The following is a 24932-nucleotide window of genomic DNA, read 5'->3' as shown; positions in this document are numbered from 1 at the left end:
GTGGTAATTCAGGTAGTAATTAAGTAGTTACTAAGTGTGAATCATTATTAATTAAGTCTTTGTTCATGCTTTATTAAGGCTAAATAAGGTGTAGTTATTATAAAGTGTTACCGCATTTTCATATTTTAAGCAGCAAACTTGTTATTCACAAAAGGACTTTGAATATACTTGAGAACCTAAATAATGGATTTGACTAAGCTTCTTTTACTTGCACTAGAAGAATATTTGACCACAGAAGATCCGTTGTAAAATGTTAGATCACGTTTTATATTGCAACTTATATAACAATGATACGTCCAATCGGTGGAAGCTGCAGCGCTGAGAGACGCTGTACTTAATCAATCACACACACACACACACACACACACACACACACACACACACACACACACACACACACACAGGTCTACACTGTTAATATAATGTGACACAGGGCCTTCCAGAAACCAGAGAAGTCCGCTGACCAGCACTTATCCAGAGAAATGTAGTGAACAAGACGAGACAGCAGCACTGAAGAGGAGGAGGCAAGGGAACTAGGAAACAAGGAAAGAAGGGAGAGAACATGGAAGGCAGGAAACAAAACAGAAGGAAACAAGAAAGATGATAAGTCATGAAATTAAAAGAAGAGTAAGCAAGGAGTAAACGAGGAAGTTCAAAAGTAAGCAAGTAAACAAGAAAGAAGGAAGGTGATAAAGAAGGGCATGAAGGAGAAATGAAATGGGAAGAAAGGAAACAAGGATGGACAATAGGAAGGAAAAGAATAAGGGACGAAGAAACAAGAACGTTAGAAACAAGGAAGAAAAGAAAGAAGGAAGTAAATAAGGAAGTATGAGTATAAGGGAGGAGGGAAGGAAACAGGAAGAAAGAAAGATTCAGCTCACAGAAAAAAAGCAACAGGATTTACCCCTAAACTACAATTTGCCATTAAAACCTTTGCAGCTCAAGGTCCTTATATCACACAAAATTCCCTCTGAGCTTCAAGCCTTGGAGAATGTTGTTACCTCCTCAAAAACAAACCTAGAGTTGTGTTTTGTTTCATTCACACGTTTGAGTAACTCTGCATTATTAGTCTGTCTACATCTCCAAAACTCAAAACGCTCTGTTCCACCTTGTGTGTAGAATCCCTCAGTCGTTCAGGTAGAATCTATCCAGGCTGGTGCCACCTAGTGCCTCCGCTCAATTTTATTTCTCTCCAGTGACTAGATCAGGAATCAGAATACACTAGACAGTTCGCAAAAACCTCAAAAGATCGAGTTCAGGCACCAGCCAATCAGAGAAAAGTCACATATTCTGTGTTGTTAGTGATTCCCGAGATCAAGAATTTAAAACCAGAACAAAGAGAATGTTTGGTGAATTTGATCAAGGGGAAAGACGTTATTGTTCTTCTTCCTACAGGATTTGGGAAAAGCTTAATATACCAGTTAGCCCCGTTAGTGGAGCATTACATACATCACGACCAAATAGCAGCAACTGGTTAAATAATAAAAAGTACCTGCCTACCGTCGAGCGAACAAATTCTAACACTGCGAGGTCAGACGATTTATATGAAGTGTAACTGGCTGATGAATCAGTCTACGTAGAATCCATGGCAAAGGAGAAATTCAACTTGTCACCTGGACAAGCATTTGGTTAAGTGTGAAAATACTCATTATGGGCCTGAACGATTATGTGTATATGACCCCACACTCAGGACAGGTGAACAGGACTAGTTAACTAAGACTACGTTCAGACTGCAGGGCTTAACGCTCAATTCCGATTTTTTTGTGAAATCCGATGTTTTTGCGAGGTCGTTCACATTTCCAATTAAATGTGACTTGTATGTGTCTCCAGTGTGAGCTTCAGTGACATGGAGTTCATTAACAATTTTCGCCTACTTCAGCACAGAATAGTGATGTTTGTGTCTTGTTGATAATGTGTAGGTGGATGAATGCACTTTGGCCGTTCAGACTGAAGTCACATGTCAAAAGATCAGATATGTATCAGTTTCAGGAGCACATATCCAAGTGTCCTGGGTCACATTTGAAAAAATCTGATCTGTGTGGTTCAGACTGTCATTAAAAGATCAGATACAGGTCACATAGAGGCCAAAAAATCGGATTTGGGTCACTTCAGGCTGCAGTCTGAACGCAGCCCAACAGAACCTGTAAACAAGTGTGTGTGTTAGTTTCAGAGGAGTTTCAGTGTAGTTAGCTCCTCCTTTCAGGTAGATACAAAGAAGTGTCCACCAGCGTCTGACCACAACTGAAGAAGCAGCTTGGATGAGCTGAGAAACGTTTTCCACCTAAATAAACATTTGTCCAGCTGACAAATTGAATTTCTCCTTTGTCTTTCCTCCACCTTGTGATGTTGTCATGTAGTGGTTGTAGTTTTCAAGTGAACAGATCCTTTAGCCTTTTAAGATAAGATAAGATAAGATAAGACACAGGTGTCAAACATAAGGCCCGGGGGCCAGATCTGGCCCTCCAAGACCTTTAATGTGGCCCTTGGGTGATTTTCTACTAAAATATTTTAATTATATTTTCTATTAAAATGTTGTTAATTTTCTGTGGTGTTTATCACAGCAGCGTCTCCAGCGTCTCTGTACGTGGCCCCTCCCACCAGAGCAGCACAAATGAAGACTTGTCTCTTTCCAAACGCTCTTAAAGGACGATCGTTTTGACTGTTGACCGTGACACCCTCATCAACAAAATGTCCAACATGAGAAAAGTGGAGCCGAGTGCAGGATTTTACAACAAAAATGGACTTATTCCTGTTTGCAAACAAGTTAATGTTAAAACATTGTTGAAATTTAATTTTTCTTAAAGTTTCAGGTTGTTCATAATATTATAATATTATAATAAGAAAGAATTAATCAATTTAAAAAAGATTTCTGTAATAGATTTGTGTTTCTCTGCACAAATATTTGAACTTGAAATTTTTGGGGTTTATATGACATGAGTTTTCTGATCTGGCCCCTTTGGGATTAAAGTAGGTTGGATACGACCCCAAAACAAAATGAGTTTTACACCCCTGAGATAAGATAAGATAAGATAAGATATGCCTTTATTAGTCCCACAGTGGGGAAATTCCAGTGTTCCAACGCGCAATTCAAGAACAGCAGGAAAAAGGTAACATGCAATAAAACAGATAATAAATAATGGATTAAAAATAATTCAAAAATAGACTTAAAAATAATTGCATTTTGTTCATTAGTTTGGCAATTCCAGAGCTGAAATCATCCAAAATTATTTTAGTGAAGTTGTATGGAGTTTAAAAACACAGGGGAGCACTTCCTGTATTGTGTTTATGTATGTTTTTGATGAGGAAACAACATTATAACAAATCAGAACTGTATAATATGGCCCCTTTAACAATCACCAATCCAAAAGCCTTTCGTGATCTGTTTTCATGCACACTTGTTTTTAACTCAGTATGTAACCAGTATGTCAGTATGTGTTTGTAGTCATGTAAAAACACTGGACTAATCCTTGCAAATACCAATTAAAGCTGCACTGTGTAACTTCTCTGGTTTGATTCTTAAAAAACAGCAACATGTCACGGTATTGTGCAGAATTATTCGATCTGATTCTCACATATATCGCCATATTGTGATAATATCGCATCGTGAGCCATGTATCGTGTATCGTATCGAATCATGAGAAACCGTGTGATTCCCAGCCCTACTCCACAGTACAAACAGTGTTGGGAAGGTTACTTTTAAAATGTATTCCCCTACAGATTACAGACCCCAAAATGGAGTTTGTAACGGAATCCATTAAATTATTTAAAGTGAGTAATGTAATCTAAATACTTTGGATTACTTGATTTGCTGTAGAGAAGCAAAGATGAGGAAATCTTCACATAAGATGTTTTGTCTGATAAAAGAAAATAAAAAGCCCAGACTTTACTGAACCAAATTAAAAATATTATTGATAGAAGACGAGGAGACACGTCCACACAGCAGGATTTAGTTCTGTTAAATCCTGGTTTAGTCCTGGTTTAGACCTGGTTTAGTCATGTTTTAGTCCTGTTTTAGTCCTGGTTTAGACCTGGTTTAGTCCTGTTTTAGTCCTGGTTTAGTCCTGGTTTAGACCTGGTTTAGTCCTGGTTTAGCCCAAAATGTGAAAACAGGAAAATCACGCCGTGTAATCCATTTTTTTCAACAAAGTAACTGTAATCCAATTACCACTCATGGAAACAGTAACTGTAACTGAATACAGTTACTCATAATTTGTACTCTGATTATGTAACTCTGGTACATGTAATCTGTTACTCCCCAACACTGAGTACAAATGCTTGGATAATGTGATGTTCTGATGCTGTTAGAGTTTTTTAAAAACAAGCACAAAATAGAAAATATTGTAACATGAAAGATCCTTTCTTTTGTCAAAACCTATTTTCATTTCCTTAACTATCAATTACGAAACTATCAATTAATACTGGAACGATGTGATAAAAGTGCATGGGTAACTTTTCTGGTGGAGGGTCTGCCACCTGCTTGTCTCCATGGAGATGTTTTTGCTTTCCACAGTATGAAAATAAACTTGGTTATGACAACGGAGACAAATGAACGGTCAGATTTATGGAGAAACAAGACTGTATATTGTAAGAATTCATGTTTTTCAAGGTGTTTTTGAGCAAGAAACACCTGTAAGTGACTTCATTGGCTCTTTAGATGCGCTATTTCTCTGCCTGGAATGTTCCACAGTGTGACATTAAAACAGCTCTACTTTACATTTATTAATTACAGGTGGTTTTATAGCTCAATAACACCTAGAAAAACAAACATTCTGACTGTGAGCTGAGTCGCCTCTCCACAGATCTGACCCGTAACTTGGTCTAGTTTGGGTTCCATGAACATAGAAAGGTTTAATGCCATACTGTGGAACATTTCAGACAAAGTAATAACATCTTAATGGAGAAAAGCGTTTGACGAACCCTCCACTAGAAAGTTACACAGTGTACCTTTAAGACTACAGTTGCAAGTCACGTAAAAAAAAAAAAAAAAAAAAGCAGTGGGGTTCACGGAGGACGTTTTCAAACCTCTGCACCAAACGGCGAATATTTATTGAACGAAACATGGTGGCCTTTCTAGAAAACCAAACTCCTCATCATCACCGTAAATGCTCACGCGCTTTTCCCCGGCATCCCCCCCTTCCCCGCGTCCAGCCTTAGCAACAACCCGTCCCCGCGCTCCCATTGGCGGCTCCCTCTTCCTCGGAACCTCCCCCTCTTCCATTCTCGCCCCCAGCAGCGCCTCCCTCCTCCTCCTCCTCCCCCACCCCGCCCGAGGAGGAGCGTCTGTGCTGCGGATACAGGGAGCAGCGAGGGCCCGTGCACGGATGGGTTGGGCTGGTGCGCAGTGGATAAATGCATGGATGCTGGGACTCAGAACAGACAGTTTCTTGTTGTTCTTCTTGTATTGACGAAATGGCATTAGATTTAAAACGCAAACGGCGCACTGTCTTGTTCAGAATAGGCATTAGTAAGAGCCCAGTGAAGCTAATTAGTGAATGCTAGTTATTTGATGCATTCCACGTTTGATTTTGGAGGTCGCTTTTCTGCAGTATTCTACGTCGACACTTGCAAACCAGGTAAGCCACCATTAATACAATTTGTTCGTAATTTAACATTTTACGCACGGAATCTCTGCAAAGTCCACGTGCATAATAAGTACCACGGGTGACCAATCATTAATAATGCAGTGTGTGTCTGTGTTTACGCATTTGCTAGCAGAAAATCCACAAAAAAATTACAGATTTAAATTGCAGATTAAGCATTTGTTTCCATTTACGCATTGCAAATTTACGCACGCGAGATAGAATTGCGTATTTTTGCAGGGTGAAGTTTATCCCCGTGCCCTTGCCGTGTCAAATGCGCAGCGTGGCATTGCGGTTAATTGCTTGATGGATGGAAGTCAGCGCGGCCTGTTGAGCCACTAAAATGTCCCGTAATGGCGTTTTTTGTGGGAATACGGGGCGGTTAGTTTTGGTTAGAGCACTAGGCCAACGGTTACGCGCCGGGTATAAGCGGCACACAGTGTACTATGAGTGTGGTTGTGTTGGAGGAGACTTGGCACAGACATATCAACCCAGTTCTCCCGCAGTGGAGCAGGGGAGGGCGCGCGCATTGGAAGATGGCCGAGTGACCGCTACTCCGAGGCGAAATGCGTAAAAAGGATAAATGCGTAATTTGGCACCGGTTTGGGCACGTTTGCTGAAGATTTGGAGTGGTCGTGTGCGTATTAGTAAAATGATGACTCAAGATGGACAAATGTTGCTAATATGCGTGGAAATGACTGCACTTATTCATAAAATATCTGAAAACATGCCATTTAATATGAATTTATGAAAGAACATTTTGAGCTTTGGGGATGTAGACAGAATAATAATTAATAATAAAAGGTTACTCAGACATGTGCAAATGAAACAAAACACAACTCCAGGTCTGTTTTTGAAGAGGTAACAACATTCTGACAAGGCTAAATGCTCACAAGAGTTCATTTTGTTTAATATTGGACTTTTAAATGAAACGTTATGGTTGAGACTTTGTGGATTTTGCATCATCTAAACCACAAATAATCTTATGTCAACACTATATTAGGCTATATATGAATATGCAACATGTTATTATAGAAAATATTATTATAACTTATCCCCAACAGTGTGTGGTGGGGACATAATGGCAAAATTTATAGAATATTTATACTATTAAAATACAAACAACAAAGGGTAACTTTTAACAACTAGGTCTGTTCTTAAACTTAAAAGTGCACTATATAATTACTAAGCTGGAGGGTTTTCTACTTGCTTGTCCCCACAGAGATGTTATTTCTTTGCATAGAATGTTCCACAGTACAGTATTAAACATATCTGCCTTGAGTTTATTCACTTACAGATGTTTATAGCTCAAAAAATACCTTGAAAAACATGAATTCTTATGATATACAGTCTTGTTTCTCCATAGATTTGACGGTTAGTTTGTCTCCTTTGTCATAACCAAGTTTATTTTGATAATGTGGGAAGCAATAACATCTTCATGGAGGCAAGCAGGTGGCAGATGCTCCACCAGAAAAGTTACACAGAGCACCTTTAACACATAGCCCCAGTATTAATTGATAGTTTCGTAATTGATAGTTAAGGAAATGAAAATAGGTTTTGACAAAAGAAAGGATCTTTCATATTACAATATTTTCTATTTTGTGCTTGTTTTTTTTTTTAAAGAACTCTAACAGCATCAGAACATCATATTATCCAAGCATTTATATTATGGAGTAGAGCTGTGAATCGCACGGTTTCTCATGATTCGATACGATACACGATACATGGCTCACGATGCGATATTATCACAATATGGCGATATATAATATAAATGTGATAATTGAATCGAATAATACTGCATGATACAGTGACATGTTGCTGTTTTTTAAGAATGAAACTCATTTTTTGTTAAACACTATGTGTAAAAAGTTAATTTTAAATCAAAACCAAAACTGTGTGAATATGTCAAGTGTATCGCATAAACAAGCTTCCCTGTGGTCCCTAAAAAATTGCTACAAAATATCAGAAAATGTCTTTGGACGCTTCAGTGTCATAATATTGATTCGGTTCTAATATATCCATGAACATGTGAGTCCTGTGCGTCCTATAGACAGACGTATCGAGTGAAAGTGGAGCTCTGACCTCCCTCCTGTAAACAACATCCACATGGACCTGAGTCATGTGATCCAGCCTGTTCCCGTGAGACGTACGAAGGGCTGCAGACCTGCTTTGAGTCATAAGCCTGTCAGCATCATAACTATACTCACTTCATATTTATCATGGGCACTTCTCTTGGCGCTAGTGTCAAAACTCTGCTTCTTTTTTTGTTCTACGTTGAGATTTGAGCTGAAGACGGTTAAATTATGAGCTTCGATGACTCACTACAGATACAGAGATGCTTAAAGGGAGCATTTGGAATTTTGGACATAGGGCCTCATTTCTTCGTGAAAAAATGTAAAAACACTCTTACCCACACCACAAAACACCCCAAACAAATCTATTATTACACCAGACTGTCCATGTGAATGTCTGTGTCCATAGAATAATGTTTGAAATAAAACTAACCTTGCATCACATGAATCGTCGCATGTTGAGGGACTATTTTCTCATATATCAGTCTGCCACTGCCGAGATTTCTATCAGGAAGAACAACTCAGATACAAGGTTTTTAGTGGCAGGAGAACTATGACCATTGACATGCACTAGTCTAACACCAGTGACCTCTGCAAATACAAGGACTGGATGGAATATTTCAAAAAGTGTCTCCACACGTCTCCAACACTCTGGATCACGAGAAAATGAGGCCCTATGTCCAAAAATTCCAAACTGTCCCTTTAAACCTTTTTATTTTCATGGAGACCAAACCAGACCAAGTTACAGGTCAGATCTGTGGAGAGGCGACGCCACTCTGTGGGGAAGCTGGCCTGAATGGTTAAAGTAGGAGGCAGATGACAACAAAAAAGTGTCTTTAACCAGACAAAATTTTATTTTAAAACAGACTTCTGGAGATAACACCAAACAAAAATACAAATAAACAGAAACATAAGTAACTGAAATCGAAAAACCCCAAACAACCTGCACAGAAGTCTCTCTCCTAATTGATGACACGTGCTTGCCTTTTATACTCCACCCAGCAGGGGAGTATTGGTTCCATGTCACTTTTCAAAACAAAGATGTCTTTTCAAAATCAAAATGTTTAACATAAACTAAGGTAAATTTAAAATGAGACAAACGCCCACTTTGTCACACGCTCACAGTCAGAATGTCTGTTTTTCTAGGTAATTTTGAGCTATAAAACCACCTGTAATTGAAAAAAATGCAAGGTAGAACTGTTTAATGTCACACTGTGGAACATTCCAGTCAGAGCAATGACATCTCTATAGAACCAAGCAGGTGACAGACTTCCAACCAAAAAGTTACACAGTGCACCATAGCAATCAACATGAAGAAAAGCATTTGACGGACCCTCCATCACAAATTGGCACAATGCAACTTTTATCGAGTTGTATATTCTTTGGAGCTGGAATTCTGTGTATTTGCAAAGTACCTAATATAAATCTTACCTGTCTGTTTCCTCAGATATGAAGAAAACGTGTGAAAGTTTCCACCATCATGTAATTTCTCTGAAATTTTTCACCGTATGATAATAAACTTGTCTATTTCCATGGAGACTATGACTAAAACAAGCTTGTAATAAACACAGTGTCCACAGTATATGAGCCGACAGATAATGACATCCCAGTTTCATTTATGATGGAGCTGCAGGTTTTATCTAATAGGAGGATAACTTTCTATATCACCGCCTCTCATTTGTCTTGAAACAAAATAAAACCCAATTGACTTTTGACTTATTTATATTGCACTGCTTATAAACGAAACAGATTCCAAAGTGCTGCACAGCACAGATAAAAGTTAATGTGATGTTGTGAGGGCGTCGGGGTGCCTGGCTCTCTTAAAGCTCTCTTAAAGACTTAGACTAACTTTATTGATCCACAAGGGAAATGACTTGGGCCCAGTAGTTCACACATCACAAAATAATATAATAACAAAGTGATAAAAATATATAAATGGTGATAATAATTCTAAATAAGTAGGATTCTTTTGTGATTGAACAGAAGCTTTAGGGTTGAGTCCAGAGCTGTGAGAGAGAAGAAGAGAGAGGTCACATATAAACAGCTCAAATCTGTCTTCTTCTGAGTTAAATGAAGCGTGAGAAATGTAAAATCAAACCCAAATTAAGTAGATTTATGTACGACATTTTCATATCCGTAAGAAAAACACAATGTTCATTTATTTAAGCAGGTAGTTACTAACATTTAAAGACTAGTTTGGAGCTTGTTGTGTCACTTAGAGGTTTATCAGGCAGAAGTTACACATTTATTTAGTAACATTAACAATAACTGACACAAAATGATTCAACTGTGTAAAGTTCCAGATAAAACAACAAAGTACTAAACGTCTAAATACCTTTAACAGAGGTGAGGTGAGTAATGGCCTCAGTTGACAGTTGAAGAGTCTATGCGTATTCGAGTCGTTTTCATTGTGGATGCAGTGTTCATTCACATTTATCCAACTGAAAACGGCTCCAGAGACGGAACGATCTGGTGCCTCCAGCTCCCACAAATTCATGTTCGTACAGATCTGATCCGGCACCATGTGGACGCCTGAAAACACTGATACTCTGATGTAGGTCTGTTCACCGTGAAGTAATTCACCACCAAAACACTAAGAGGCTAGAATATGTGTCCATTCATATAAACGTGTGTCTGTGTGTACGACCTGCAGACGTATAATCTCTGAAAAGTTTCACATGAACCATCTCCAACACGACAGAAACACAGAACAGACTCACCATCAGCAGAACACCCCTCTGTCACAGAAAGAACACTCAGATTCCACTGAGTCGTGTCCTTTAGTCCGACAGAAGCTGAACCACATCAGTGCACAATAACAACTGTTTTTTTGAGCACTTAGTTTATGCAAATGAGTCATCTGGTTTAAAATTTAATTTCTGTAAAATGTAAACAAATATGCTCAAAGCTGTGTGGATAGGGAAGACTTGCGGACACAAAAATGACGTGTGTGGAAGCAGATCGTTTCCGATACGGTGATACAGTGATTCATTTCAGTGTAAACATGGCCTGTGTTTGACCTGATTCACTGGTTGTTTGAGACAGTTTTACCCAGAATACTGCTGGGTAAACCGGAAAATGTCTATTATTATGTAGATTTGAAAAGACCCAAACTGTCGACGCAGCGTTTGGATTCGGGAAAATGACCCAGCTCTTTGAAAATAACCCAAAAAAATGACCCAGTAACTCTAATCCAGCAGTTGGGTAGAAAAAATGGCCCAGTATTTTTAGGGAGCAGCAAAAATAGCAAGAGACTGGGTCGAATAAATCATAGTATACATGTAAATGTATATGAACAAGTGTCCTAGTGTTTGTTTATTTTATGAATTTAACCTGTATCACAAGGACTTAAGAGCTTAAAGGTGACACTTTTATGGTGGAGGGTCTGTCACCTGTTTGTTTCTGTAGATATATATATATATTTGATTGATTTGGGTCACAGGTTTATTCTGACATTATTTCACACAGTCATATTTAACATACACAGACCGAAAAGGTGCAGGCTGAAGCTTGAGTTTATTTTGCCTTACGCTTTATTCCTTTATCAGAGCTTCATCTTGACATCAGTTCATCTTCATAAATACAGCGAGAGCAAACAAACAAATCAGTAACAGTAAAACAAAGTACTACAACACAAACTAAACATCATAATTCATGTATCTGTCCAGAGTTAAACATTTAAACGTCTTTATAAAGTGAAAGAGAGTGGTGCACAGTTTGAGGTGTTCTGTACAGTTGTTCCAGAGCTCCAGTCCTTTAACAGATTTACAAAAGTTCATAGTGTTTGTTTTGATTTTCTTTTTGATAAACATTCGGATTTTGAACATATTCTGTAATGATTTTGACATGAGATTATTGTTTACATTGACCATGATTTTCAAAGTGTAAAGGTCGACTAAACCGTAAAATGTTAGAGTTCGAAGGTTTTTAAATAACGCATTGGTTGATTCATTATAAGTTGATAATGTGATGCTCTTATTGTCTTTTTCTTGCAAGGTAAAGTTTAGATTTGTATTAGTCTTATATGTATCTCATTGCTCTCAAATGTGTCATTGCTCCACCTGGAATGTTCCGCAGTGTGACATTAAACAGATTTACTTTACATTTATTCAATTACAGGTGGTTTTATAGCTCAGAAGTATCTAGAAAAACATCTGGCCTGTAACTTGGTCTGGTTTAATGCGAGACAAAGCAATAACATCGTCATGGAGAAAAGTTACACAGTGCACCTTAAAAAAATCTAATCAAAACAAAACAATATTACTGATTTTCTCGTCCTTCTCACATTGATTTTGTGACTAAGCAGCTCCTCGGGCTCTCACTCGGGGTCATGCATTTCTTATGAGCAAAAACATCTGTCTGAAATATTCATAACCGTATATTTGCACTTTACAATAAAAGCTCCGCTGTAGTCCTTTAAGCGTCTTTACTTCGCATGTAGGTTAAGAGCGGATGAGACAAAAAGTCTTTGTTAAAATGACTGTCTTTTGTCCGTCTCTGTTGCTCGCTGCGGTCGGTCTCCTAGCAACAGCCTCTTCCTCCTCTGCTTCCTCTTGGTAATAATAATAATAATAATACTGAGTTTGAATGGGCCAAACTCAAGACAGGGATAATAACAAGACAGCGTGTGCTAAAAACACATGCATATTTGACTGAACTGCAGCAAAATTAGGATTCAAAATGTTTCAAATGAATGAATTATCAATAGGATTATAAACAAGATCACCACTGCAAGTGACTTTAAAACTGTAATGTGTTTATTTATTACTCAATACTGTCATTTCAAAGTAATTAGTTACATTACAATGTTACTGCATTTAAAATGTAAGACATAGCATGACTACTGCAGCACTTTTAAGTTATTCTTATTCTAACTGTGAAGATGCTGAAATTTTGCGCCGTATATGGACTGAACCAGGACTGAACCAGGACTGAACCAGGACTAAACAAAGTCTAAACCAGGACTGAACCAGGACTGAAACAAGACTAAACTAGGACTGAACCAGGACTGAACTAGAACTGAACCAGGACTAAACAAAGTCTAAACCAGGACTGAACCAGGACTGAACCTGAACTGAACCAAGACTAAACCAGGACTAAACCAGGTCTAAACCAGGACTAAACCAGGACTAAACCAGAACTGAACCAGGTCTAAACCAGGACTAAACCAAAACTGAACAAGAGCTGAACCCAAACTGAACCAGAACTGAACCAGGTCTAAACTGAGGACTGAACCGAGGACTAAACCAAGACTAAACAAGGTCTTAACCAGGACTAAACTGAGACTAAACCAGAGCTAATCCAGGACTGAACCAGGTCGGACCGGAGTTCTATGTCCGCGGTCACCTGACCGTCTACGTGGGCGCGTCTCCAGCGTTTCACCGTTGCTGATATCACGGTGATTTTAGCTAAATTAATATGAAGAAAAACCCACCACCTCAATCCAGGTTAAAAAAACTTTGTAACACATGTTACTCACATTTGTTCCGAGTAAAATATTACTATTTTTTCCCTATAATTCCAAACATTACTGTGTTACAGCAAAAAGCAATGCATTACAGTAATTTGTTACTTTTAAAACACGTTACTCCCAACTCATGAGTAGACCAAATAGCAAAAATAATATGTTTAAGGTCCTATATTATGGAGCATTGACTCTTGTGAGCTTTTGGTCGTGTTCTAAAGTTGTTACCTCATCAAAAACAGAGCTGGACTTGTGTTTTGTTTCATTCACACATGTTTGACTAACTCTTTATTATTAGTCTGTCTACATCTCCAAAGCTCAAAATGTTCAGTTTTTACTTGACAGTTATTGCAAAAAGGTTTATGTTCTGTTCTGCATGTTTTAAATCATCCCCTCCTGGAACATTAACATTTGAACCTATGCCCTGATAATACAAGAATCACAAAAAGACAGCATTTTTATTATCTTTGCACCTTGTGACTTCATAATTGCAAGTCAAACTGTGATTTTGTTTTGATTGAGACATATTGTGTGTCTTTAAATGAAAACCAACCAAACATGCACCACACGCCCACAAACATGGACATTAAAGGTCCTATATTACACAAAACTGACTCTTGAGATTTAAGTCATGTTACAATGTTGTTACCTCCTCACAAACACACCTGGAGTTGTGTTTTGTTTCATTCACAAATGTTTGAGTAACTCTTTAGTATTAGTCTGTCTACATCTCCAAAGCTCAAAATGCTCTGTTCCACCTTGTGATGTCATGAAATGATAGTTTTCATGTGATCTTTTGTCTTTTGTTTAGAAGAGATCAGCAATTCCAGGGCTGAAATGATTCAAATGATTCTAGTGAAGGTGCATGGAGTTCAAAAACACAGTGGAGCACGTCCTGTATTATCACGTGACATCACAAGGTGGAACAAGGTGGAGTGTTTTCAATTTCAGAGAAGAACTCATCCTAAATATGTAAAACACAACTCCAGGTCTGTTTGTGATGAGGAAACAACATTATAACAGAACAATAATAGTGAGTAATAGATTTCAATTCACAATTTCACAAATATAAAAGCGTTACTGTCAAACGTGCCTTGTCTTTTCTCCTGTTTTTGTTCACATCGGCGTGCATGTGTGTGCGCGCCCGTTTCACGCCTCACTTCTCAGATGGAGGAAGCGAGCGGCCATGTTAGTGCGTTGCTAGGTAACTGCTCTGGTTTGGGTTTAATGGCGCCACGCGGAGATGGTTTCCCGTGGAGACCTGGCATTTGTGATGGCACTTATACAGGAAGGAAAATACAATCCGATGAGCTTATGAAATCATTATGTAACATCTGTTTAATCACCTGCTGCTCCTGGATGCATCAGGAAGTGGCTCATTGTGTCAATGCACTTACAGGGCTCCAGAATAGAACCAGAACCAGAATGAAAAAAAAATAATCACATGAAAAAATCAACTTAAGTAAAACTACTGAATTACTTGTTTAAAATGCACTTTAAGAGTAACAAGTAAAATGTTTTGCAGCATTTTTTTTTAACAATTAAAGCATCAAAAGTAGTGGTGTTGATAAAGAATTGAGCTGATTTTAAAGGTACAGTCCAGAATTTTGGACATAGGACCTCATTTCCTAGTGATCCAGAGTGTTGGAGACGTGTGGAGACACTTTTTGAAATCTTCCATCCAGTCCTTGTATTTGCAGAGGTCACTGGTGTTAGACTAGTGCATGTCAATGGTCATAGTTCACCTGCCACTAAAAACACCCCAAACAAATCTATTATTACACCAGACTGTCGAAAAATAAAATTCCAGACTGTCCCTTTAGGCAGTTCTTCTGATTTCTTAATTTTTCTTGCCGTTTTGTGTTTTTATGTTTTTGATTTGCTCAAAGTTGAGATGTTTACCTAAATTAAAAATGTTAAAAATAAGTCTCAGCTTTTTCAGCAGGTCTCAAGCATAAAGACAAGTAATTTTTAGCTTTGAGTCCAGATCTAAAATGTCAAATGTAGTGAAGAAGAAGTAAAGAGTATCCACTGTAAAATCTACTTAATCAATACAATCTACTTTGGTATTTTGTTACATTCCAACACTGTTATCTGCAACATAAAAAAAAGTGAAATAAATAGTTGTAAATAGTTGTTTTGAAGATATGTACTATGTCCTTAACTCTACATACAGTATATAGACTGAGTATTTATCTCAACGGTCTGTTCCACCTTGTGATGTCATGTGGTAATACAGGAAGTGCTCCACTGTGTTTTTTAACTCCATACATCCATACGTGACTACTGTAGAATCAACTGGATGACAGCCCTGGAATTGCTCAAACTAATTCAACTTTCTTAAAGGTAGAAAGTAGCTGTTAACTTGAAAAACAGACAGACATGTGTGAATGAAACAAAACACAACTCCAGGTCTGTTTTTGACAAACATTCTAACATGACTTAAAGCTCACAGGAGTCTATTTTGCATAATCTAGGAAGAACCATTAAGGACAGACACTTGCAACTGATGTTTGGCCACACATACTTTCTTCATCACAAAATAATATCTTGGGCATGTCCTGATTTTTGCCCTGAAATGCTGTTCTCTTTGTTTGACTCATTTGTCCTTATTGATTGATTGATTGATTTGTTTGTTTGTTTATTTGAAACAGGGACAGCAAACAATTTTTACATGAACCTTAACAGGAGAGATGTTTGTACATCAGGTTGTAGAATCAGTGCTAATTTCCACCTGTCGTCCCTGGGCAGATTCATTAATTGATTGTATTTAACTGACCTTGGCTATTAACTGTTCTTCCTGGAGACCTGTAGCATGTTTTGGGTCCTTGAGCAAAACATCTTACCTACTTCATTCTTATCATTCAGTGGGATTGCACAAGTAGTCCATCTGAAACCTTCTTGTCTGGAGATGTTGATGGTCTTGCCCAAAATGACGTAGACTTAGACACATATACCATAATATATAATATAAAACATAGCAGTGACCTTGGAGACAAGAAGGTGACTCCACTAAACCAAGTGCCAATCCATCAGTAGTCCTCCAGCTCAAATTTAAACTAGAATCTTTGTGAAATTAAGTAAACACAACCGATTAATCAAATGTATGGTGCTGGTTTCCTGGTTTGTTGTTAAAAGTCTAACGGTCTGTGCATGTGTTTGTGTGTTTGTGTTTGTGTTGTGTTTGTGTGTGTGCAGGTGAGCAACATGTTGACCAGTATCACAGAGAGCATCCTGTGCTGTCTGACCGGGAAAACCAACAGCCTGGTCCTGCCTCTGGAGTCCTCCCAGCCCTCAGACGGGTACGACGTCCAAGACAACACAACCAGAAATATGACTCAGATTTTGCTCCACTAACAGATCATTTGCTCAAAAGGATAAATTGTTGAGAAAATGTCAAGTTATATTAAGTGTTTTTAAATTAATCAAACTAACTACTGTCACTATTCAGGAGTGAGGTCAAGCATCTTCTTACCTCCACAGAGATGTTACTGCTTTAGCTGGAATGTTTCACCAGAAAAGTGACAAAGTGGATCTTTAGTTATCTTTGCTATCTGTGAAAATGAAAAGTATATTAAGAATTTCATTTGACTCTTTTGATTTTAGTGTCAATAATCAGTGTTTGTTCTCATAATATCTTTAAAATGTGAAGTCTAAACTCTTTTCTTGCATCACAGATATGAGTTTGTGGAGGTCAAACCAGGCCGGGTCCTTCGAGTTCGCCACATCGTTCCAGAGCGCCCCCCGCTGACGCCCAATGACAAAAGCTCAGAGGGGGACGAGGTGCGAGAGGAGGAGAGCACCGTGCACTGCAAACGCAAAATCACCGTCTACCGCAACGGGCAGCTCCTCATCGAAAACCTAGGCGACGTTTTGCACTCGGAAATCTTACAGTGTCAGGACGGAGACTTGGAGCCGTGCAGCACCGTGGAAGTGGAACTGGCCGATTATAAAGAAATGCCCTCGTCCCCGGACCCTAACCCCGCCCCTCCGCACGTGCCCGGTGAACACAAACCGGCGCCCCCTCCCCGGAGACGCCGCCGCCGACCCAAACGCACCGTCCTCATTGACTCAGAGAGGACCATCTCCAGCTGCAAAGGCACGCACTCTGATGTAGCGCTGTTTTTCGTGCACGGGGTGGGAGGCTCCTCGGACATTTGGAAGAGTCAGGTGGACTTCTTCTCGCGGCTGGGCTACGAGGTGATCGCTCCGGACCTGGCGGGTCACGGGGCGAGCAGAGCGCCGCAGATCGCAGCGGCGTACACGTTCTACGCCCTGGCAGAAGATCTGAGGGCCATATTCAAGAGATACGCTCGCAAACGCAACATCCTCATCGGACACTCCTATGGGTGAGTGACGGTTTGTTAGTCTGATTTGGTTTTCTGCAAAGTAAATATTGATTTCTTAAATGTATATGGATTAAGGCTGGGAATTTTAGCGCACTGTTATCACGTTATTCAGGCATATTTAACAACAGTTTTTTTGGCCATCAGCACATTCCAACTTCAGCTGAATTTGAGCAGACGGGCGAGTGGTGCATTAAAAAGCAGAGAGTGCATGTGTAGAGCCAGACTCTGGGTCAGACTGTTCTGCCACCTCTGATTCTGCAAGTTTTTGTTCTCTCCTCTGCTGCTCTGTCACAGTGAGTGAGTGTGTGAGTGTGAGTGTGTCTTTGTGTAAGTGTGTGTGTGCCTGGTTGACATGAGAAGTGTGTATCTGTTTATCTTCTCACACGTGGAGCAGGAGAGGATTTATTGAATTTGAACCAAAAATACATTTTTATTTAATTGTCTAGATGACTAAGTAAACCGTGCTCATGAACCTGCTCCCTGGTGCAGTGTAGCTTTCACACGAGTAGAGCAGAGCAGCATCCACGTGCACATCCACGTGCACTGTCGCTCTGAGCTGCTGAATCACACTGAGCCAGCACCTGTGCAGGTTGGCATTGGAAATGATTTGACCTTAACATGTCGTATAAAATATGACACATCCAAAAATATTGACATTGACTGAAATATCAACTGATAAACTAACACTACTAGAGTATATTCTGTGAAAAAGTGTCTGAAGTTACACTCATTTACAAATCCCAGCAGCCCCAGTATAACTTGTAGGCTCCACATAAGAAATGCCTCTTGAAGCAATCATAAAATCAAATAAAAGGTACACATAGGCATATGTAGCCCCAGGATAGGGTTTGGTGTGATTTCTGTGGTGTGACTCGTCTCTCCTCTCTCTCCCGCAGGGTGTCATTCTGCACGTTCCTGGCTCACGAGTACCCTGAGCTGGTGCATAAGGTGGTGATGATAAATGGAGGAGGCCCCACGGCTCTGGAGCCCAGCCTCTGCTCCATCTTCCAGCTGCCCTCCTGTGTGCTGCACTGCCTGTCGCCCTGTCTGGCCTGGAGCTTCCTCAAGTGAGACACGCCACATACAACCACATTATCATGGTATCACAGATGTAAGATACACCATAAAGAACCAGATTATCATGGTATCACATGTAAGACACGTCACCTATAACTGTATGATGAAAGCAGACACGTCTTATCTGTCCATCTGTGTAAAGGCTCTTGCACTATTCAGGCTTTTAAAATTACTTTGTACATCTTAACTTTCATGTGGATAAAAGGTGCACTATACAGGTTTTCTGTTAAGGGTCCATCACCAGCTTGTCTATGGAGATGCCATTTCTTTGCCTAGAATGTTCCACTATGGCATTAATCTAACCTTTATCTCTATTGCATAATATTCACGTTACATTTACACTGAAACAAATCACTGTATTGGAAACGATTTGCGTCCAGACACGTCATTTCTGTGTCCGTAAGTCTTCCCTGTCCACACAGCTTTGAGCATATTTATTTAGATTTTACAGAAGTGAAACTTCAAACCACATGACTCATTGGCATAAACTAAGTGCTCAAAAAACAGCTCGCTTTTGTGCGCTGATGCAGTTCAGCTTCTGTCAGACTAAAGGACACGACTCAGTGGAATCTGAGTGTTCTTTCTGTGACAGAGGGGTGTTCTGCTGATGGTGAGTCTGTTCTGTGTCTCTGTCGTGTTGGAGATGGTTCATGTGAAACTTTTCAGAGATTATACGTCTGCAGGTCGTACACACACACACACGTTTATATGAATGGACAGATATTCTTGCCTCTTAGTATTTTGGCGGTGAATTACTTCTCAGTGCACAGATTTCGTGGGAGTTGGAGGCACCAGGTCATTCTGTCTCTGGAGCCGTTTTCCATCGGATTAGTGTGAACGAACACTGCACCCACAACGAAAATGATTCAAATACGTACTAGTGTGGACGGGGCCTCAGTTACATGTGATTTTAATCCCATAATAAAAAAAAAAAACTTGGAAAAAACCTACTGCCTATATGTAAGCCTCTCCACGGATCTGACCATACCATAACACTGTGGAACATTTCATCCAGACAAAGCAATAGCATTTCCATGGAGACGAGCAGGTGGCAGACTCTCCACCAGGAAACACTCGAATCAAAATCACTACTACTACACTAAATACTACTGTTACATGATAATTGATCACAAGTACATCTAAACGTCAGCTTATAGTAACTACTCTACAAAGCACAATTAATTGAGATTGTCTAGAAATTTTACTCTTCTTGTCGTGTAAATAATGGACCATGTGTTTTCAGGGCTGGCTTTGCTCGCCAAGGTGCCAAAGAGAAGCAGCTGCTGAAACAGGGAAATGCCTTTAACGTGTCTCCGTTCGTGTTGAGGGCCATGATGAGCGGTCAGTACTGGCCCGAGGGAGACGAGGTGTACCACGCCGAGCTCACCACGCCCATCCTCCTCGTCCACGGCCTCTGTGACAAGTTTGTGCCCATGGAGGAGGACCAGCGCATGGCAGAGGTAAGGCTGGGTTTAAAGCGTACACTGTATAAACAATTTACTTTTGGATTTCCAACCGCGAGTGTCAGAGCAACCAAAGAGCCAGTCCAGAGCGAGGGAGTTAAAAGTGACTTTGCTTTCCGTCTGCACCACTGGTTTAGCGACACTGTCAATCAGAGCTGTTATTTACACTAAAGGGAATGACCACGGGGAAAGAAGGTGGTGATGAATCTGTGTATCATCTGTTCATTCGTTTTTCAAAGTAAAACCAAAAATAAGAAAAACGAAAAAGCAACTATTTTCATTTCCATTATTTGTCTCCAAAACCAAAATGAAACCAGACCAGACAGGGACTGAGACTGGTTTAGACCTGGTTCAGTCCTTGTTTAAACCTGGTTTAGTCTTTTTTTAGTCCTGGTTCAGTCCTGGTTCAATCCATATGCAGCGCAAAAGTCCAGCATTGTCGTTTAAGTCACGGAAACGTGAAATGGCCATTATCGTTTTTTATTTCCATTATTCATTTAAACACAAAATAAAACTGAAAAAAACAAATAGTTATACATTTTTTCATTTTAATTTTAGAGATAAATAATGAAGAAAAAAAATATATATATATATATATATATATATATATTTTTTTTTTTATTAATTTTTTTTTGTTCTTAGTTTTGGTTTTATTTTGAAAAACAAATGAACAAATGGTACACAGGTTCTGATGTGTCCATTGTTAATGCTCATATCTGGATTTACAGACAAAATAGCAAAATAAAAACAGTAGTAAATACTAAGCGAATTTGAGCCACAGTTGATGGAGCCTGTGTTCTGTTGAAATGGGCTGCCCCGTCAAAATGAGCTACCAGCAGCCTACATCGACAGTGACGTCTATCGATTCACGCTATCCTGTCGAAATAAGATATCTCAAGTTTTTCCATTTACATTTGTATTGATCCAATAAAGCCTGACCCTAATCTCCTCAGTTTTACAACATACAGTCCCTGACAAAAGTCTTGTCGCTTATCCATTTTGTAGAAACAAAAGCTTATAACCTGACTTTAAATTAATCGATTGGTTTTAGAAATGTCTCATATGAAGCTAAAACCCTCCCAAATTATGCTCAATATACGAAAATAAATTTGCTTCACTGAAGAAAGATTGATCATTTAATGAACACAGAAAGGTCAGATTTTGGCAAGACAAAAGTTTTGTCGCCTACAGAAAATTGAACAAATAATTTACTTCAAATACAAAAATATGTTGCATAACGTCAGTGAATGAAGTAGTGGTGCTGTGAGATCCATATTTAATATCTTGTATGACTTCCATGAGCTTGAAGGACGCATCCATGCGGTTCGACAATGATTCATACAATTTGTTGATGAAGTCATCAGGAATAGCAAAGAAAGCGTCTTACATGCCTCCCAGAGTTCATCAAGATTCTTTGGTTTTGCCTTCCATGCTTCCTCTTTCATTCTACCCCAGACATGCTCAATGATGTTCATGTCTGGTGACTGGGCTGGCCAGTCCTGGAGCACCTTGATCTTCTTCACCTTGAGAAACTTTGATGTAGAGATAGAAGTATGTGATGGAGCACCATCCTGCTGCAAAATTTGACCCTTTTATGGTTGGGAATGTAAGAGGAGCTAATACTTCTTGATATTTTAGGCTATTGATATTTGCCTTCCACCCTGCAAATGTCTCGCACACCCCCATACTGGATGGAACCCCAGACCAGGATTTTTCCACCACCAAACTTAACTGTTTTCTGGGTGAATCTTGGATCCATGTAGGCTCCAGTAGGTCTCCTGCAATATTTGCGGCGGCTGTGATGTAATTCAACCGAGGATTCATCTGAGAAATCCACCTTCTGCCACTTTTCCAGTGTCCATCCTTTTAGCAGGCTGTGGGCCTTGGCAAATGCCAAACGTTTTTTTTAATTGCTGTTTGTTTAGTGCTGGTTTCTGTGCACTGATTGGACCATGGAGGCCATTTCGAGACAGAATTCTACAAACTGTTGTGGTTGACACAGGGACTTGAGGTGACCAGGCCTGGTGGAGTCTGCTGCAGTGGAAAAGGGGCCTTGGATTTTCGAATCAACAAACGGTCCTCCCGAGCAGTTGTCTTGCGGCTTCTGCCGGACCTGGGCTTGTCAAAAACATCTCCAGTCATTTCAGATCTTTTTCTTATTCTTTGTACTTGACACTGAGACACATTGAAGGTGTCACCACCTCAGCAGTGGATCTGGTCTTCAGCCTCTTGATAATTAAGGCTTTGGTCTCAGGGTGGATCTTAGGCATGTTGTCAGAGGTCAAGTTGCAGTTGATGTGAAGGTCTGGTGTGCTGGGTTCTTTTTATACACACCCACTAATTGATTGATCAGTAACTGATCACAGGTGAGGCTGTAATCTAGGATTGGGTGCATCATATGACAAGACCACAAGACTTTTGTCTTGCCAAAATCTGACCTTTCTGTGTTCATTAAATGATCAATCTTTTTTCAGTGAAGCAAATTTTTTTTTGTATATTAAGCATAATTTGGGAGGGTTTTAGCTTTTATATGAGACATTTCTAAAACCAATCGATTCATTTAAAGTCAAGTTATAAGCTTTTGTTTCTACAAAATGGATAAGCAACAAGACTTTTGTCAGGGACTGTATTTGTTTGGATTAGCGACATGGGTTTGATGCTGTTTGCACACGGTGATCACACTTTATACCTTAGTTGTGTCAAATTTCAACTCATTTATATGAATCTGCGTAGTCCATTTTGACAGTTGTATTCTGCTCAAATAGAGCTCTGACTAAAGATAGTTCATGTCCACAGGACAATTTAACCATTGAATAATGCTCCCACTGCAGACTTAACATTATTTACTCATTTAGATGAATTTAATAGCCCTCATGCTCACTTCCTGTTTGGAACGCTATGGGGTTGTATACAGGTTTACCCACAGTTTAACTTTTATTGCAGAAATTATTTAATAAAGTAGAAAATACAAATGAACTGAATATGTGTACTTTCAGAATTTGTTTATTTTGTTCTTATCTCTGTTGCAAGGAGATCTAGTTTTGCTTATTATTTTGTATTCCCGTGGCAATAATCTGACCATCCCCTCGTCTTTTCAGATCCTTCTCTTCGCCTTCCTCAAAGTGATCGAGGAGGGCAGTCACATGGTCATGATGGAGTGCCCGACACCGTCAACACGCTGCTACACGAGTTCTTTCTATGGGAACCGGACCTGTCCAACCAGAACCAGAACCGAACCAGCTCCACCACAGAGAAAACCCTGCCTCTCAGTAACACTTACCAGACACTAAGAATCACGAAGGGTGGGGACAAATAACCAAAAAAGCTGAAAACGTTCAATATTTCTCCACCAATCGGATGAATTTTGGCGTTTATGTCCGTGGCGTCCTATTGGCTGTTGGCTGTTGTAAGCACCGCCTTGTTTTTGGGATGAGGAGGAAGGCCGTTGGGTGACGTTGAAGAAGACGGGACTTCACTTAATGCAGGTTGCCAGGTGGACTACTTTCTGGAATAAAATACATCGTTTCAACTTTGTGCTTATGGAAGTGCAGTATTCCCAATAATATGTGGAGTTTGAAAGGACTTTGTGAGTTTGTGGTGCGTGGACATTTTGGGAAACACATCTTCTCATACGGTGTCTGAATTAACATCTTACGTATTCTGCGACGACTGGTGTTGTGAAGAAAAAAATGACAAAAATAAGAAAACTATTGTCAATTCTAGCTCTCACAAATTGGTGGCTTTATTTATACACGCGAGATCTTTATTTTCGTAACTTATTGTCCCGACCCAAACCTTAAAGTGTGTCAGTGTAAGCACAAAGCAACTTCATTCGTGCATGAGAATACAATGATAATCTATAGCTGAAGTGGTTGCAATAAAGAAATAAATAAATATATAATTTCTAAACGCTATTTCGTACATAGTTCTCACGTCAGTATCCAAAGGCCCTGCATGACTTCAAATGCAACAGTGAGTAAAACAAAAACATAACAGATACAATTAAATGTGTATTAAAGTTTTCATGATTTGCCTATTTTTACAACTAACAATGGATGGTAGAAATGAATGGACCACGCGAAAAGAAAGCAAACGTTAAAGTGGGACTAAACACCTACAGTAGGTCACGTCTCATTTGTCTTTCCTTGCTTCCTTTTCTGTGATTCCTTTCCTTGATTCTGCAGAAAATGGGTGAGGAAATCCCACCCACAAAGGAAACACAGTGAGGAGAGAGGATCTAAACTCCTCTGAGACCGATAAAGTTTGTTTCTTTTATCTGACATCTGCCTCCTGAAGCCTCCCTCGTGTTTACTCCTCGCTTCCGTGGTTTTCCGCTTAATAAGACACATTTGAATGCTGAAAAATGGATGATCGAGGAGAGGAAGCGAGGAAAGAGAAACTCCACTCAAAACCACATTTCAAATAAAGCTGTTAAACTGAGCAGAACCTGGAGGACTAAAGAATAAAGTGAGGGGGGAGGAGGGGCGGGGTCTGGGGGTGTAAAGAGCGCTGTGATTGGTCTGACGCGAATCCATGCTTCAGAACTTCACCCCCGCGGCCAGGTGTTTGTATCAAAAACAACTGACAGTAATCGGTCATGCGCGATGATGTGTAAATCAGTCTTGCGTGATGTCAACAACTACTGGAAATTACAGAGACCGTTGGAGCCAGGATACACACATTTTTATACATTTTTTACTACAAAGATGCAGATTTACCTAGTTAAACCTAAAATTGCCAAAAAAAAAAAAGACTATTAGACTAAAGAGACTATTAATGGTTTATGGAGGATTTTTTAACTTTCAAACTGTCAATGAAAGTTCAGAATAGCATTATAGAGATGCAGCAGTCTTGTAATTACATGGTGGGGCCAGTTAAACATTAGCCAATAGATAATAAAAAGACTACATCATTATCTATCACTAAAT

The 24932-nt window shown here is 39.5% G+C and overlaps 1 protein-coding gene across 1 annotated transcript; it reads left to right on the top strand.

The window, feature by feature from the left end:
- The first annotated feature begins 5375 nt into the window (after window positions 1-5375).
- Window positions 5376-24027, top strand: abhd8a (abhydrolase domain containing 8a). The gene is given in 7 exon segments (XM_020940919.2): window positions 5376-5573; window positions 16314-16417; window positions 16793-17464; window positions 18361-18531; window positions 19785-20001; window positions 23103-23166; window positions 23169-24027. Coding segments are annotated over 6 exon segments (1371 nt in total). The 5' UTR covers window positions 5376-5573; window positions 16314-16322; the 3' UTR covers window positions 23321-24027.
- The last annotated feature ends 905 nt before the right edge of the window (window positions 24028-24932 follow it).

The sequence above is a fragment of the Boleophthalmus pectinirostris genome, unplaced genomic scaffold (assembly GCF_026225935.1).
Source record: "Boleophthalmus pectinirostris isolate CB_2022bp ecotype Guang Dong unplaced genomic scaffold, ASM2622593v1 HiC_scaffold_16, whole genome shotgun sequence".
NCBI lineage: Eukaryota > Metazoa > Chordata > Actinopteri > Gobiiformes > Gobiidae > Boleophthalmus > Boleophthalmus pectinirostris.
The sequence above is the reverse complement of the archived record's forward strand: the minus strand, read 5'-3'. Positions and strand labels throughout refer to the sequence as shown.